At 48.7% G+C, this 13,218-nt stretch overlaps 1 protein-coding gene across 3 annotated transcripts in view; it reads left to right on the top strand.

Moving 5' to 3' along the window:
- The first annotated feature begins 6,169 nt into the window (after positions 1-6,169).
- LOC148529215 (DNA-dependent metalloprotease SPRTN-like) overlaps positions 6,170-13,218 on the top strand; it is a 32,374-nt gene continuing 25,325 nt past the window's right edge. For 2 of the 3 annotated variants that reach the window (XM_088468924.1, XM_088468923.1), the window contains exon 1: positions 6,170-6,237. In XM_088468924.1, the coding sequence (XP_088325050.1) occupies positions 6,212-6,237 (26 nt within the window). In that variant the 5' untranslated portion in view covers positions 6,170-6,211. Of the gene's footprint in view, positions 6,238-11,220; positions 11,540-13,218 lie in introns of those variants that run through there. The other variant, XR_015877844.1, reaches the window with a different exon arrangement.

The following is a 13,218-nucleotide window of genomic DNA, read 5'->3' as shown; positions in this document are numbered from 1 at the left end:
GTTTAGGATGCAGGGAGGGGGAGGTTAGTGTTAGGCACTGAGGGGAGGGTTAGGTTTAGGGTGCAGGGAGGGGGAGGTTAGAGTTAGGCACTGGGAGGGAGAGTTAGGTTTAGGGTGCAGGGAGGGGGAGGTTAGAGTTAGGCATTGGGAGGGAGGGTTAGGTTTAGAGTGCAGGGAGGGTGAGGTTAGGTTTAGGCATTGGGAGGGAGGGTTAGGTTTAGGGTGCAGGGAGGGGGAGGTTAGAGTTAGGCACTGGGAGGGAGGGTTAGGTTTAGGGTGCAGGGAGGGGGAGGTAGAGTTAAGCACTGGGAGGGAGGGTTAGGTTTAGGGTGTGGGGAGGATAGGTTTAGGCACTAGGGAGGGAGGTTAGGGAAAGGGGAAGGGTTAGGATACAGACCAACAAGTGTCAGTATGCTAATGTTAACCCTTGTCATGATGCTGGTGTATGAATTCTGACCTCCGAGATCCCAAGCACCGGTATCCCATACCCAACCCCAGAAAACACCAGTGGGTGATGCCCCATAGGGTATTTCTACACCCCATAGTTTCATTTGCCCATTCTGCTGGTAACACTGTTAAGTAAAATCTTCTCAGGATAACATTAGTCTGTATGATTCTGCATATCCCTATCATGTATGTAATTATGTACAGAATAGGAGACATTAGGGGGACTTATCATGCAACCAATCACTAAAGCCCATTGTCTTCCATTTGTGTATGTAATTGGACTTTGTAAGAGGCTTTGTCTGAGATTCATTTCTGTACTTTAATATTTTATCTCTGCTATGTGATTAGATCACCCACGAATATCATGAGGCAGCAACAAAATTGGAAGTCCATCAGTGGGAATGTGACCGGTGCTGCCACATAATACAGAGATGCATCAACCGGACCCCATCATCGCGGGGAAAGTGGTGGGCGGCCCATGCCAAGATATGTGGTGGTACATTCCACAAAATAATGGAGCCTCCATGCCAAGGTAGGGAAGAGTTTATGATTGCTAGGCCTGTGTGTTTAATACTATATTTCAGTTTTTACTAACTTATATAGCACACACACACGTTCTGCAGCACTTCATAGAGTATAGTCATTACCCTATGAGTATGTTTTTGGATTTGATTGTGGATGTTTTTGTATTGTATTGCATCAGAGGCAACCCATGAAAACTCCACACAGATAGAGGCTTGGTGGGGATGGGACCCTGGAGCTCTTAACAGTTGTCATCACACCTATGATAAAGTCCTGCACCAGTAGTACATTAGTAGCAGGTCAAGCCCCAGCGTAATATGAAATTTTTTACGTGCATAACAAGTAAATGGCAGAATATAAAAACCATTTGTTGACCAGTTGTCATCACGGGACGTAGTTATGAGACCGGCGGTCTCCATCCCGACACTAGAATTCCGGCAGGAGAATTAACATAGGCGTCAAAATACCGATGCCTATGTTAATCCCGACGATGGAGGTAAGTAGCGATGTAGCCGGGGATGGGGGAGTTAAGTTTAGGGACTCCCCAGGGAAAATTAGGGTTAGGCAATCCCCAGGGAGGGTTAGGGTTAGGTGAAGGGAATGGGGGTTAGGTTTAGAAACTAGTGTCCCACACACCCTGCACCCATTATAGATACGCCCCTGTAGCAGGTCCAGCACCAGCGTAATATCAAATTTATTAAGTGCATAACAAGAATATGGCAGAATATAGAAACAGCTTGATATATAAAAAGCTCTGTGTGAACAGCAGGGATTACTGTATACATACACGCATACATACACATATACATATAAATACACCTACACATACACACACACACATGCCCACTTATATGATGATCATCTTGTACAGTAATGTGCTGTTTCTAACTGATATCTTTGTATTACAGGAGTAACAAGAGCAGGGCCTTCCGACTGGGAACCTGAAAGACCATGTAAAAGAGCCAGGACATCCAATATATGAGAGAAAGAGAGATGGGAGGAAGAGGGGGAGAAAGAGATGGAAGGAAGAGGAGGAGAGAGGAACCACCATCGGAATAATGTGGAACATTGCTCCTCTGTGCGCTCATACACCAGAGTGCACCTCCTGTCTCCGATCCACTGCCTGAATCCGCGCTCCTGTCATCTGGTCCTCTGCAAGCTGCTTTCGCTCTGCTGCCTGTGAGTCTCTCATCTACTCTCCAACATATTGCAATTGCTACTATCCAGTCTGCATACCTTGAGCCTGTGTTCAGGGTAACTGCTCTCCTCCGGATCCAGTCCAGCTCAAGTTTCTGTTATCCAGTTCCAGCATGCAATGCATCCCTTCAGTCTGTGTCCTGCATTCTGATTCAGTTTGCTATCTACATTCCAGTTCCAGTCCGGTTCAGCCTGCTGTCTGCTGTTATCCTGACTTCAAGCAAGTCTTTTGATTACACCTCGCTTTCTCATTGCGGGTTCAAGTGGACAGTTCTGGCTCTAGCCACCCAGCTCTAGTGTTTGGGTTGTCTATCTTCGGAGGATTCCAGTCGGGCTATTGGTTCTCTGAGTTACCCTCTGTTCTGCATCTGAGTTTTCAGTCTGGTTCAGCCCTCACATCTTCAGTCTGCTACCTACGTTCCGGTTAGAGTCCGGTTCTGCCAGCTTACCTTCAGTCTGTTTCCTCCATTCGGGGTCCCATCCAGTTCAGCCTGCTTCCTATACCCTGGTTCCAGCCTGTGCAGTAATCTGAAGCATCCTGTTTATACCACTGGCTATAATAGTGCTTTCAAATGCCAAATCGTCTGTCTGCTGCTATCCTGACTTTAAGAAAGTCCTCTGATTACACCTCGCCTGCTCATTGCAGGTTCAAGTGGACAGATCTGGCTCTAGCCACCCAGCTTCGGATTGTCTATCTTCAGTGGGTTCCAGTCGGGCGGCTATTGGTTCTCTGAGTTCTCAAATACTGGATCCAGCTCCATGGTCTTGATCCTCAGGACTGGGCTTGAGGTTCTCTCAATTGCACAAACTATGTTACACAAAACAGAGTCTTAACAGGAAGATGGTGGAAGAGACAGTATAACCCCTGCAATACAGGGAACAGCAGCTAGTGACCAGCATACTAGTGCTTATAATAATGTGAATATGTAAATATGTAAAATATAATATTTGTTCCATGTTTTTATATGCAGTGTTTTTATTAAATACTTTAGTACATAACTATATACATACAAACATAACAAATATTTACACAAATCAAACCAAAGAATCCCCAACTAATAGCTGAGGTGCAATGCTGCAATATATGATTATGTATAACATGAAGGATCACCAGTAACACAGCATCAGATGAGTAGGACATAAGAGAATTCACGTGGGGACAGTGGCAGGTGGGGAGTTTGACTGGGGCGGTACACCTGTCAAACCGTAACGCAGGTGTCCTAAGGCGAGCTCAGGGAGGACAGAAACCCCCCGTGGAGCAGAAGGGCAATACATAGGAAACCATCGATGTCTCTAATTCCACAAACATATGACATACTGTTAGCGGAGGTCCTGCTGCCCTATATATATTTAGGATCTTACTATGATGACATTAGCTATTGTCCTTACATTGGACACATATTGGGAGATGTTGGCCCAAAGGGGTTTCTAGGGAAAGTGAGGTACATCCACCTCTGAACGCAGCCTATGGAGGTCACCCAAATCTGTGTCTTTAGGACATTCCCCCAACAAGTGCCATATAGACCCCAACGTCTTCTCACACTACTGACAGTAGGCGTTATCGCTCCTTACCCTGTGGTCTTGACGGTGGCGATTAGGAGGAGTAATAAACACTTCACTCATCAAGGGTAGAACCATTCCATACTGCGTGTTGCCAACAGCCTTCAATGTTTATACTTTGCTACGGCTCTGGGAAAAAGACAACACTCTCAGTTCAACGCCGTCACCCCCTGTTCCGGAACAGTAGTCTAAAGTACAAGCAAGGGAGACTAATCTCCACCCTGGTGGCGTCAGTCATCCTGTCCCACCACTTCTACACAGCAGAGGTGGGACTATATCTCACACAGATATACATTGGGGATGCAGCTGGATCAGGGTTGGGGAAGACAAGACACACACAGAGATGTTGCTCACCGTGGTCACACTTGTCACCTTTTGCTTCACCTCTGCTTGACCTAGAATGACACCACCCACAAAATACTCTACCTAAACCTATAGTATTCCACCCCTTTAACAACTAGATGGCACACAAACACAAACCTATCTAGCTCTAACTCTATGGTAACAATTAAATAACATAATGCTTAAGGTGTGGTGCAGTCTATTCTTGCCCTCTCAACCTAGAAATTGCCTGCAGTGACAATACACAACAGTCTTACTTTTCGAAAGATATGTAATACACTGTGCGAACAGACCACACAATTCAGTCCCTACTCCAATGCTCCTCTTCCCAATTCCCGAGGATCCACGTGGCATTAATGGCCAATCAGCCTTTTCACAGCCGGAGCTGCCATACAGACATCTAACTCCTCTTACCTTGTAATGCAGACTTCCCCAACTTTTCCTCAGAGGCCTCACCAGAGATTTACAATCTTTTAAATTAATAATCCAAAGAGAAGACCTAATGCCCTAGAGATTGACCTAGCACCACCTACCTATAGTTTGAGATTCCTATTAAAGTGCCTACTGCTGGTGAGTTTTATAGCTGGTGAGTTTTATTAAGTGACCTGGGCCTAAAGCCCAGAGCCACTTGTTGATAGGTGCAGGCCTTTGGCCTGCCTAATTGGCTATAATGAGTGACATGGGCCTAATGCCCAGAGTCACTGATAATCGGGACTCAGGCAATTGTACCTGCTTAATTGGGCCACAGGCCTGAAACCTGGTTATACTAACGGGCCTAGTGCCCGACAACCCTGGTGGTCTAAGGCGGATAACAAAAAGGGTCCCCACTGGGGCCATACCCACTCTTGAAATTTACGACTTGATCCCCCTGGACCAGCCACAGATGCAATGGTAAACTCTCTCTTCACCGCGAAAACCTCCACACCCTCAGGACTTTGTCCTCATCTGGTCCAAGTCTTCACCTGTCAGCAGCGGCCAGTGCCACTCTTTTACGATGGCCACTGCGTGTCCAGGAATTCCCATGTCTACAATGGCGCTCTTCTTCTCCAACGTCTCCATCTGCAAGACCTCACTTTGCTCCTCTTCCTTCAGTCTCTGCCATCAAACTTCCCTCCGCCACCTCGCACCAGCCAATATATACTGTAAGGTGTATTTGCGTGTGACAGATGATGTGGCCTCTCTAGCACGTCAGAACATAAAGTGCCCCATTCCATGTACATTTTCCAAAGTGTAGCCCATAGGTTACAGCAGTATAAGTTTGACCCCCGCAAAGTAAATGCGGGAGGTCAAACTCTGGAATTCTTTGCATTCTGGAGCATGGTAAATCTAACAGCATAGAAACCTATCGAGTTGCAGCCGCTGTCAGGTGTTTTCCAGGAATATGCCGCAAATATTTTAGGGGAATATGCCGCAAATATTTAATGATAAATAGGCCACTTGGAGAGATGCCTTAAGCGAGAAAGCACAAGATATGGCAACGTTCCCACCATAATGTGCCCCCACCGCAGGTCGCTGCTGACTATATTTATATCTATAAAATAACTTGTCTGGAGTCTCAAACTCTTTTCTCAATTGCTCAAAATATTTTAAGTGGTTATTAGAGAATAAATGACCGAGTGAGGTCACCACAGGCTTATTCTATGTCATATCCTTCCCCATGTTACCCACGTCCCCAATTACCCATTACTACATATAAGTGAGTCCTGGCCTATACTAATTCCACCTACCATGTTGTGCACCATGTTCCAACCTCTGCAGCTTAAAGGGTGAGGGGGGAAATACTTGATCATATTCCTCCTAGGAGGATTAGTACCGGGGAATGCGATCACCCCATCAGTACACTCCGGAGGTACCCCGGTGAATCCCCAACATGTCTTTCAAGCAGGGCCGGACTGACCATCGGGCACTTCTGGCAAATGCCAGAAGGGCCGATGGCTGCGTGGGCCGGTCTGTCCGTCTACATGGATACAGTACTATTGAAATTGTCTCTCCCAAAATGGCCGCCGCCTCATAGGAGACATCGTAGCACATTGACATTTGAGAGGTCTTCATTTGCAATGTTCTGCTGCCAGATGCTAGAGGACCAGCTGTACCTCTAATAACAGGGAGCAGCCATTTTGGCAAAATCCCGGGCAAGACCTGCATGCTGCTGCCTCCCCTGCCTTTCAGGTAAGTGCTTTGTTTTTTTTATCATTATGTGTGTGTCTACTGGGGGGTGGCACTACTGTGGGGGGGTTACTACTACAAGGGGGGGGGACAACAACTAGGGACACTGCATCAGGGGTGGTACTGCTGTGGGGGGATTACTACTACAAGGGGGGGACAACTACTAGGGATACTGCATCAGGGGTGGTACTACTGTGGGGGGATTACTACTAGGGGGACTACTATTACAAGGGAGGGGACAACTACTAGGGGTACTACTGTGGGGGGATTACTACTGTGGGGGACTACTACTACAAGGGGGGGGCTACTAGTAGGGGCACTGCATCGGGGGGCCACTACTCGGGGGTACTGCATATGGGGGACTACTACTAGGGGCACTACAAGGGGGGGACTACTACTAGGGGCACTGCATAGGGGGGAGACTACCACTGGGATCACTGCACCACTCCTGAGAGCTCTATATAAAGGGCAATACTGGGGGCACTACATAGGGGGATCACTACTTGGGGCTCTATATAAAAGGCAATACTGGGGTACTGCTTAGGGGGGACTACCACTGGGGGGACTGCATCGTGGGACCACTACTGGGGGCTCTATATAAAGGGCAATACTGGGGATACTGCATGGGGGGGACGACAACTGGGGCCACTATTTAAAGGGCACTGCATAAGGGGTACCACTATTGGGGGCACTGCATGGGAGGACTACCACTGGGGGCACTGCATAGGGTGTACCACTACTAGGGGAACTGCATAGGGGGCACTACTACCGGGGACACTATATAAGGGGCTTACTACTGGGGGCACAAGGGGCATTGCACAGGGGGACCACTTCTGGGGCACTGTAAAAGGGGCACTGCATAGGGGGGATCACTACTGGGGGCACTACTGGAGGCCTGCATAAGGGGGTCCTCTCCTGGGGCACAAGGGGCACTGCATAGGGGGGACCACTACTGGGGGCACTGAATAGGGAAGGACTACTACTGGGGGCACTATATAAGGGGCACTACTTTGAGACTGCATAAGGGGGACCACTCCTGGGGCACTGCATTGCACAGAAGGGAGACAACTACTGGGAGCACAGTATAAGGTTGACCACTACTGGGGGCATTGCATACTGGGAGTACTGAATAACGGGAACTACTGGGGGGACTGCATTAAGGTACATATGGAAAGGACTGTTCCCAGAGTGACGAGAAAGGGGTATGTGTAATGATTATGGCTTTTTCCATGAGACCACGGCCCCTTAATTTTTTGGGCACGCGCAATAATATGCCTGGGGGCACGAAAAAATATATTTGCTTACCAAAAAATTTGGGCTAGGGCCGCCCCTGTCTATTTGGCTGGGATTCTACAAGCTGCTGGTGACTGGGCAGGATAGAGGAGGAGGCTTGTGGATATATAAATAAGCATATGGTACAGTACACAACATGTTCTATTGGATTGCAGCAATAGCCCTCTCTGAGTGTTGTTTACTGTGTGCCTTGGACACATTACAGCTAGTGTGAACTTTATATACACATATTGTTTCCCATATATTTCTCACTTTTCACCACATTTTTTTGATTGTTAAAAACTGAGCTTTTCATACTTACCCTCCCCCCTTCTCCCCCTAACCCTCCCCATTAGTGCCTAGACCTAACCCTCCACTCTTTGTACCAAAATCTAACCCTCCCCCTATTTCTGTTCTCATTCTGCTCTCCAGCTCCATTATGCCCCCTGTTCCCCTCTCCCCATGTCTGTACATGTTCTGCTCTCCCCTCCCACCTGTGCCCCCTGTTCCCCTCTCCCCATATCTGTACATGTTCTGCTCTCCTGTGTACTCTTCCCTCCCACCTGTGCCCGCTGTTCCTCTCTCCCCATGCCTGTACATGTTCTGCTCTCCCATGTACTCTGCCCTCCCATCTCTGTGCCCCCTGTTCCCCTCTCCCCATGCCTGTACATGTTCTGCTCTCCCATGTACTCTGCCCTCCCATCTCTGTGCCCCCTGTTCCCCTCTCCCCATGCCTGTACATGTTCTGCTTTCCCATGTACTCTGCCCTCCCACCTCTGTGCCCCCTATTCCCTTCTCCCCATGCCTGTACATGTTCTGCTCTCCCGTGTAGTCTGCCCTCCCACCTCTGTGCCCCCTGTTCCCCTCTCCCCATGTCTGTACCCCTTCTGCTCTCCCGTGTACTCTGTCCTCCCATCTCTGTGACCCCTGTTCCCCTCTCCCCATGTCTGTACCCCTTCTGCTCTCCCGTGTATTCTGCCCTCCCACCTCTGTGACCCTTGTTCCCTTCTCCCCATGTGTGTACCCCTTCTGCTCTCCCATGTATTCTGCCCTCCCACCTCTGTGACCCCTGTTCCCCTCTCCCCATGTCTATACCCCTTCTGCTCTCCCGTGTATTCTGCCCTCCCACCTCTGTGACCCCTGTTCCCTTCTCCCCATGTCTGTACCCCTTCTGCTCTCTTGTGTACTCTGCCCTTCCACCTCTGTGCCCCCTGTTCCCCTCTCCCCATGTCTGTACCCCTTCTGCTCTCCCGTGTACTCTGTCCTCCCATCTCTGTGACCCCTGTTCCCCTCTCCCCATGTCTGTACCCCTTCTGCTCTCCCGTGTATTCTGCCCTCCAACCTCTGTGACCCTTGTTCCCTTCTCCCCATGTGTGTACCCCTTCTGCTCTCCCGTGTATTCTGCTCTCCCACCTCTGTGACCCCTGTTCCCCTCTCCCCATGTCTATACCCCTTCTGCTCTCCCGTGTATTCTGCCCTCCCACCTCTGTGACCCCTGTTCCCTTCTCCCCATGTCTGTACCCCTTCTGCTCTCTCGTGTACTCTGCCCTTCCACCTCTGTGACCCCTGTTCCCCTCTCCCCGTGTCTGTACCCCTTTTGCTCTCCCGTATACTCTGCCTCCCACCTCTGTGACCCTTGTTCCCCTCTCCCCATGTCTGTAACCCCTTCTGCTCTACCGTATACTCTGCCCTCCCACCTCTGTGACCCCTGTTCCCCTCTCCCCATGTCTATACCCCTTCTGCTCTCCCGTGTATTCTGCCCTCCCACCTCTGTGACCCCTGTTCCCTTCTCCCCATGTCTGTACCCCTTCTGCTCTCTCGTGTACTCTGCCCTTCCACCTCTGTGACCCCTGTTCCCCTCTCCCCGTGTCTGTACCCCTTTTGCTCTCCCGTATACTCTGCCTCCCACCTCTGTGACCCTTGTTCCCCTCTCCCCATGTCTGTAACCCCTTCTGCTCTACCGTATACTCTGCCCTCCCACCTCTGTGACCCCTGTTCCCCTCTCCCCATGTCTATACCCCTTCTGCTCTCCCGTGTATTCTGCCCTCCCACCTCTGTGACCCCTGTTCCCTTCTCCCCATGTCTGTACCCCTTCTGCTCTCCTGTGTACTAAGTGCCCCATATTCTCCTCATGTCTGTACCCCTTCTGCTGTTCTGTGCTTTTTTATGCACTACACGCAGTGAGGCATAAATTGTCATAGGACCCAGACATTATGGAGTAGGACCCCATTTTTTTTTAAAGTGAGGGGTCCCTGGGACCCACACCATTTTTCATTTAGCGCGATCACTGGGTGTAAGGGGCACTACTTTGCAGTGTAATGTGACAAAGGGGCACTATGGTATGGAATAATTTGAATTGGGGGTACTATTGTATGCTCATGCCCCTTCTCAGTGAACACACAACTGTTTTTTTAGATGCGCGCCAACTGTGCGCATACTACCATATTCTTTTGTGTCGGGGGAAACCAAAGCTCTTTATGTCTACAGGGCATCAAAATGTGTAGTAACAGCTCTGCTTTGATGGCACAGACGTGTCCTCCTCTGCTCAGCTCCCCTGCCCTAAAAAATTCCTACAGTGAACACCCATCTAATCCTCTACAACTGCTAGGCTAGACCTTGGTCAATTGGGAAAATACCTTTCCTTTACTTTGTGCGTGACATATACCAATGTAGCGCCAGCTTTACCTAACAGAACTAACCAAATACCAAATGTTTAAATATGGCACATGTTTAAATCCCCTGCAGGATGTGCTTTTGTGTGTATTTTAATACAGAGAATGATGTACACTTTTATGTTCTAATATTAATTATATGTGTAAGCGCATAGACTAAGATGTGGGAAGAGTCAGGATTAGTAAGGGGAGGAGTCAATCCCAGGAGCCAGGTGCTGACGCAAGGTGGGCCTATGTGCTTTAAAATGCCAGGGCCTATTTTTTGTCCCAGTCCGGCCCTGCTTTCAAGTATGACAACTGTGCCACCATAGAGTAAACTAAGTGGACGACCGCCTGTGGCTTTAGTCCTGCAAAATGTGTTCATTGTGACCTTCTAGCAGCAGACCAGACAGGAGACATATTGGCTGAAGCAATGAACATGATGTAAGGGGTATGAGAATTTAGGCTGTATGATCATTTTAATTTGTGTGGTAATTATATCCAATCCTGGCGCTTTATTATGAGGAATTTAGATGATTGCTGCTTCTGTTTCCTCTTCTGTAATTGGGGTATCAAGATATACAGTAGGACCAGGGCCCTATCTGTGTGGAGTTTGTACGTTATTCCTGTGTACGCATGGACATACCAAAAACATACTGGTACATATTCTCTGTACAGCACTGCGTAATTCACATGCTCTCCTATAATCACGTTATTCTACCCATGCTAGCCCACGCAGCCTTCCACATCCCCCTATATCCCCTATACACCACTCAGCACCCCCATCACCGCCTAGCATCACAAATGTCCATCTGCACCTCACATATTAGTGGTGTCAGGGCTGGATTAAGGGGGGGGGGCATAGGGGGCGAGTACCCCTGGGCCCCCCTCCCTCAAGGGGCCCCCCGGCCGAATCTGCTTCTTTTTTTTTTTTTTTTCATTTTAAAAATGGCCGCAGACTCCTGCCTATTGGTTCAGGAGTCTGTCAGTCATTTCAGTGAGGAGGATGTGCCAGTGGGGAGGGTTAGAGTGGGTCAGGAAGTCATGTGAGTCAGCCCAGCTGTGCACCGCGGAGGAAGCAGAGACTCAGGGAGGAGAGAGAGACTTGCTGCTGCAGCTGGGGACAGACAGAGATTCCCTAGTCTCAGCAGCTGTCATGAGAAAATTAGTATCTGCAGAACACACTGTGCTGTGTGCAGCCCCCTATGTGCTGCTGCTGCTATTTCCCTGACTGAGGACTGTGGCTGGACAGAGCTACAACTACCAGTGTGGCCCAGGCTGGGGACCCTGTGAGAAAGTAGCCAGTTCCTCCTAGTATTCCTAGTCACATCTCACATCTGCACCACTTGGATGCCTGGTTAGACACTGTGGTACTCACACAGGTAAATACTTGTACAATTTCATTTACATTTTTAATATTTATTTTTATCTTTAGTCTGAACTATTTGCAGTTATAATAGGTTTCATTTAGTCATCCCAGTAACTTTGCTCCTACGTCCTGATTCACTGCCAATCGCAGCTGCGATTACGCACGCAATTGGGCGACTGTTACGTACTGCGTGTGCATCGCAGTGTGCGTGCGCAAACACCTCACTGTGATCGGGATTGCGATCAAAGTGACAACGCAGACCCATTGCAGAGTGATTGACGGGAAGCACCGTTTGGGGGTGGTGAAATGCAGGCGTGTCCATGCATTTGAACGTTGTTGCAACCTGGGCGTGCATAAATTATCCACTGCGATACCATACACAGCTTGGCCTTTCACTGCGTGCGACAAGGTTAGCAATTCCTGAATAAGGTCAGAGCTTGTGCAAGTGTGCATGAGACTGCGATGGTACTCCATGTTACCGATGCTTTCGTAGTCTTGCTAAGTATTACAGATGTGGGTGAGGTAAAGGGGGCGTCCTTATGTTGTGCTGCGTCTGGCCTAGCGTTTGCAGTCATTAGCATATCTTTACAGTCAGACTGCGTGCGTAATCGCTATTGCAATCGCAGTTGCGATCCGTTACTGAATCAGGCCCCTAGTGTGGTGTCAGCATTCTGCACTGGTGGGTGTCAGCATTCTGCACTGGTGGGTGTCAGCATTCTGCACTGGTGGGTGTCAGCATTCTGCACTGGTGGGTGTCAGCATTCTGCACTGGTGGGTGTCAGCATTGTGCAGAACATCAGATTTACCTTAAGGCTACTATAACTAGAAAGTTTATTTTTATAGGATGAAATTAAAAGGCCTTTCTATCTGCATAGTTTTTTTTTATATTGCTGAAATTAACTTAAAAAAGTAAAGGTGGACTCAGAGGCGTTCTTCTTCTGGTTAGGTCCGAAAGGACTCTGCAATTGTCCACGCAAAACTTATGTGCGTATTATTATCTGCAGATATGTCCCATTAATTAACTCTTTCCCTGACAGTGGAAGCAGTAGAAATGAAAAACATATGACTGTCATATTCCAACTAAATAATTAATATATAACACTTCTTTTGGATATTTGGGGCAGTTACTGCAACTGAGGTATCTTAAAAAATAAAGTAGAAGTCTCAAGATATACTAGAAGTAGCGGGACCCCACATGTACCCCCCACCCCACCTACAGTATACAGTACATATTGGCATCACAGCTGTGGACAATTTACATTGAGTCTGAGTAATTGCAGTCATCTCGCAATAAACTTCCCAGGGTAATCTTTTTTCTTTTTTTGTTTTAATGGTTTTAACGAAGCTCCGCCAGCAGCAGTGTGGCAACAGTTGCAGCGCTGCTGCTGCGAGAGCTGCTCCTGGCTGCGGAAACAGGAGATGAGCAGAATCGCTCCCTGTGCTGTACAAGAGGAGGCTTCAGAGTCTGCCCCTGCTGCAGGAGTATGGGTAGAACCTGTGCTACTGCCTCATAGTGGTGCGGGGGGTGGAAGCACACAGTGGGCACAGCCAGGGAGTAGTGCTGACAACAGTGAGAGGGCCCCCTTGTTTTAAGTGCCCTGGGCCCCCAAAAGGCTTAATTCGACCCTGAGTGGAGTCATTCTAGAAACCTGTGTTGGGGCAATACCAGTCATGAGGGTGAGAATATGGCGC

The sequence above is a fragment of the Taudactylus pleione genome, unplaced genomic scaffold (genome assembly GCF_031769625.1).
Source record: "Taudactylus pleione unplaced genomic scaffold, aTauple2 ptg000086l, whole genome shotgun sequence".
Classification (NCBI taxonomy): Eukaryota; Metazoa; Chordata; class Amphibia; order Anura; family Myobatrachidae; genus Taudactylus; species Taudactylus pleione.
The sequence above is the reverse complement of the archived record's forward strand: the minus strand, read 5'-3'. Positions and strand labels throughout refer to the sequence as shown.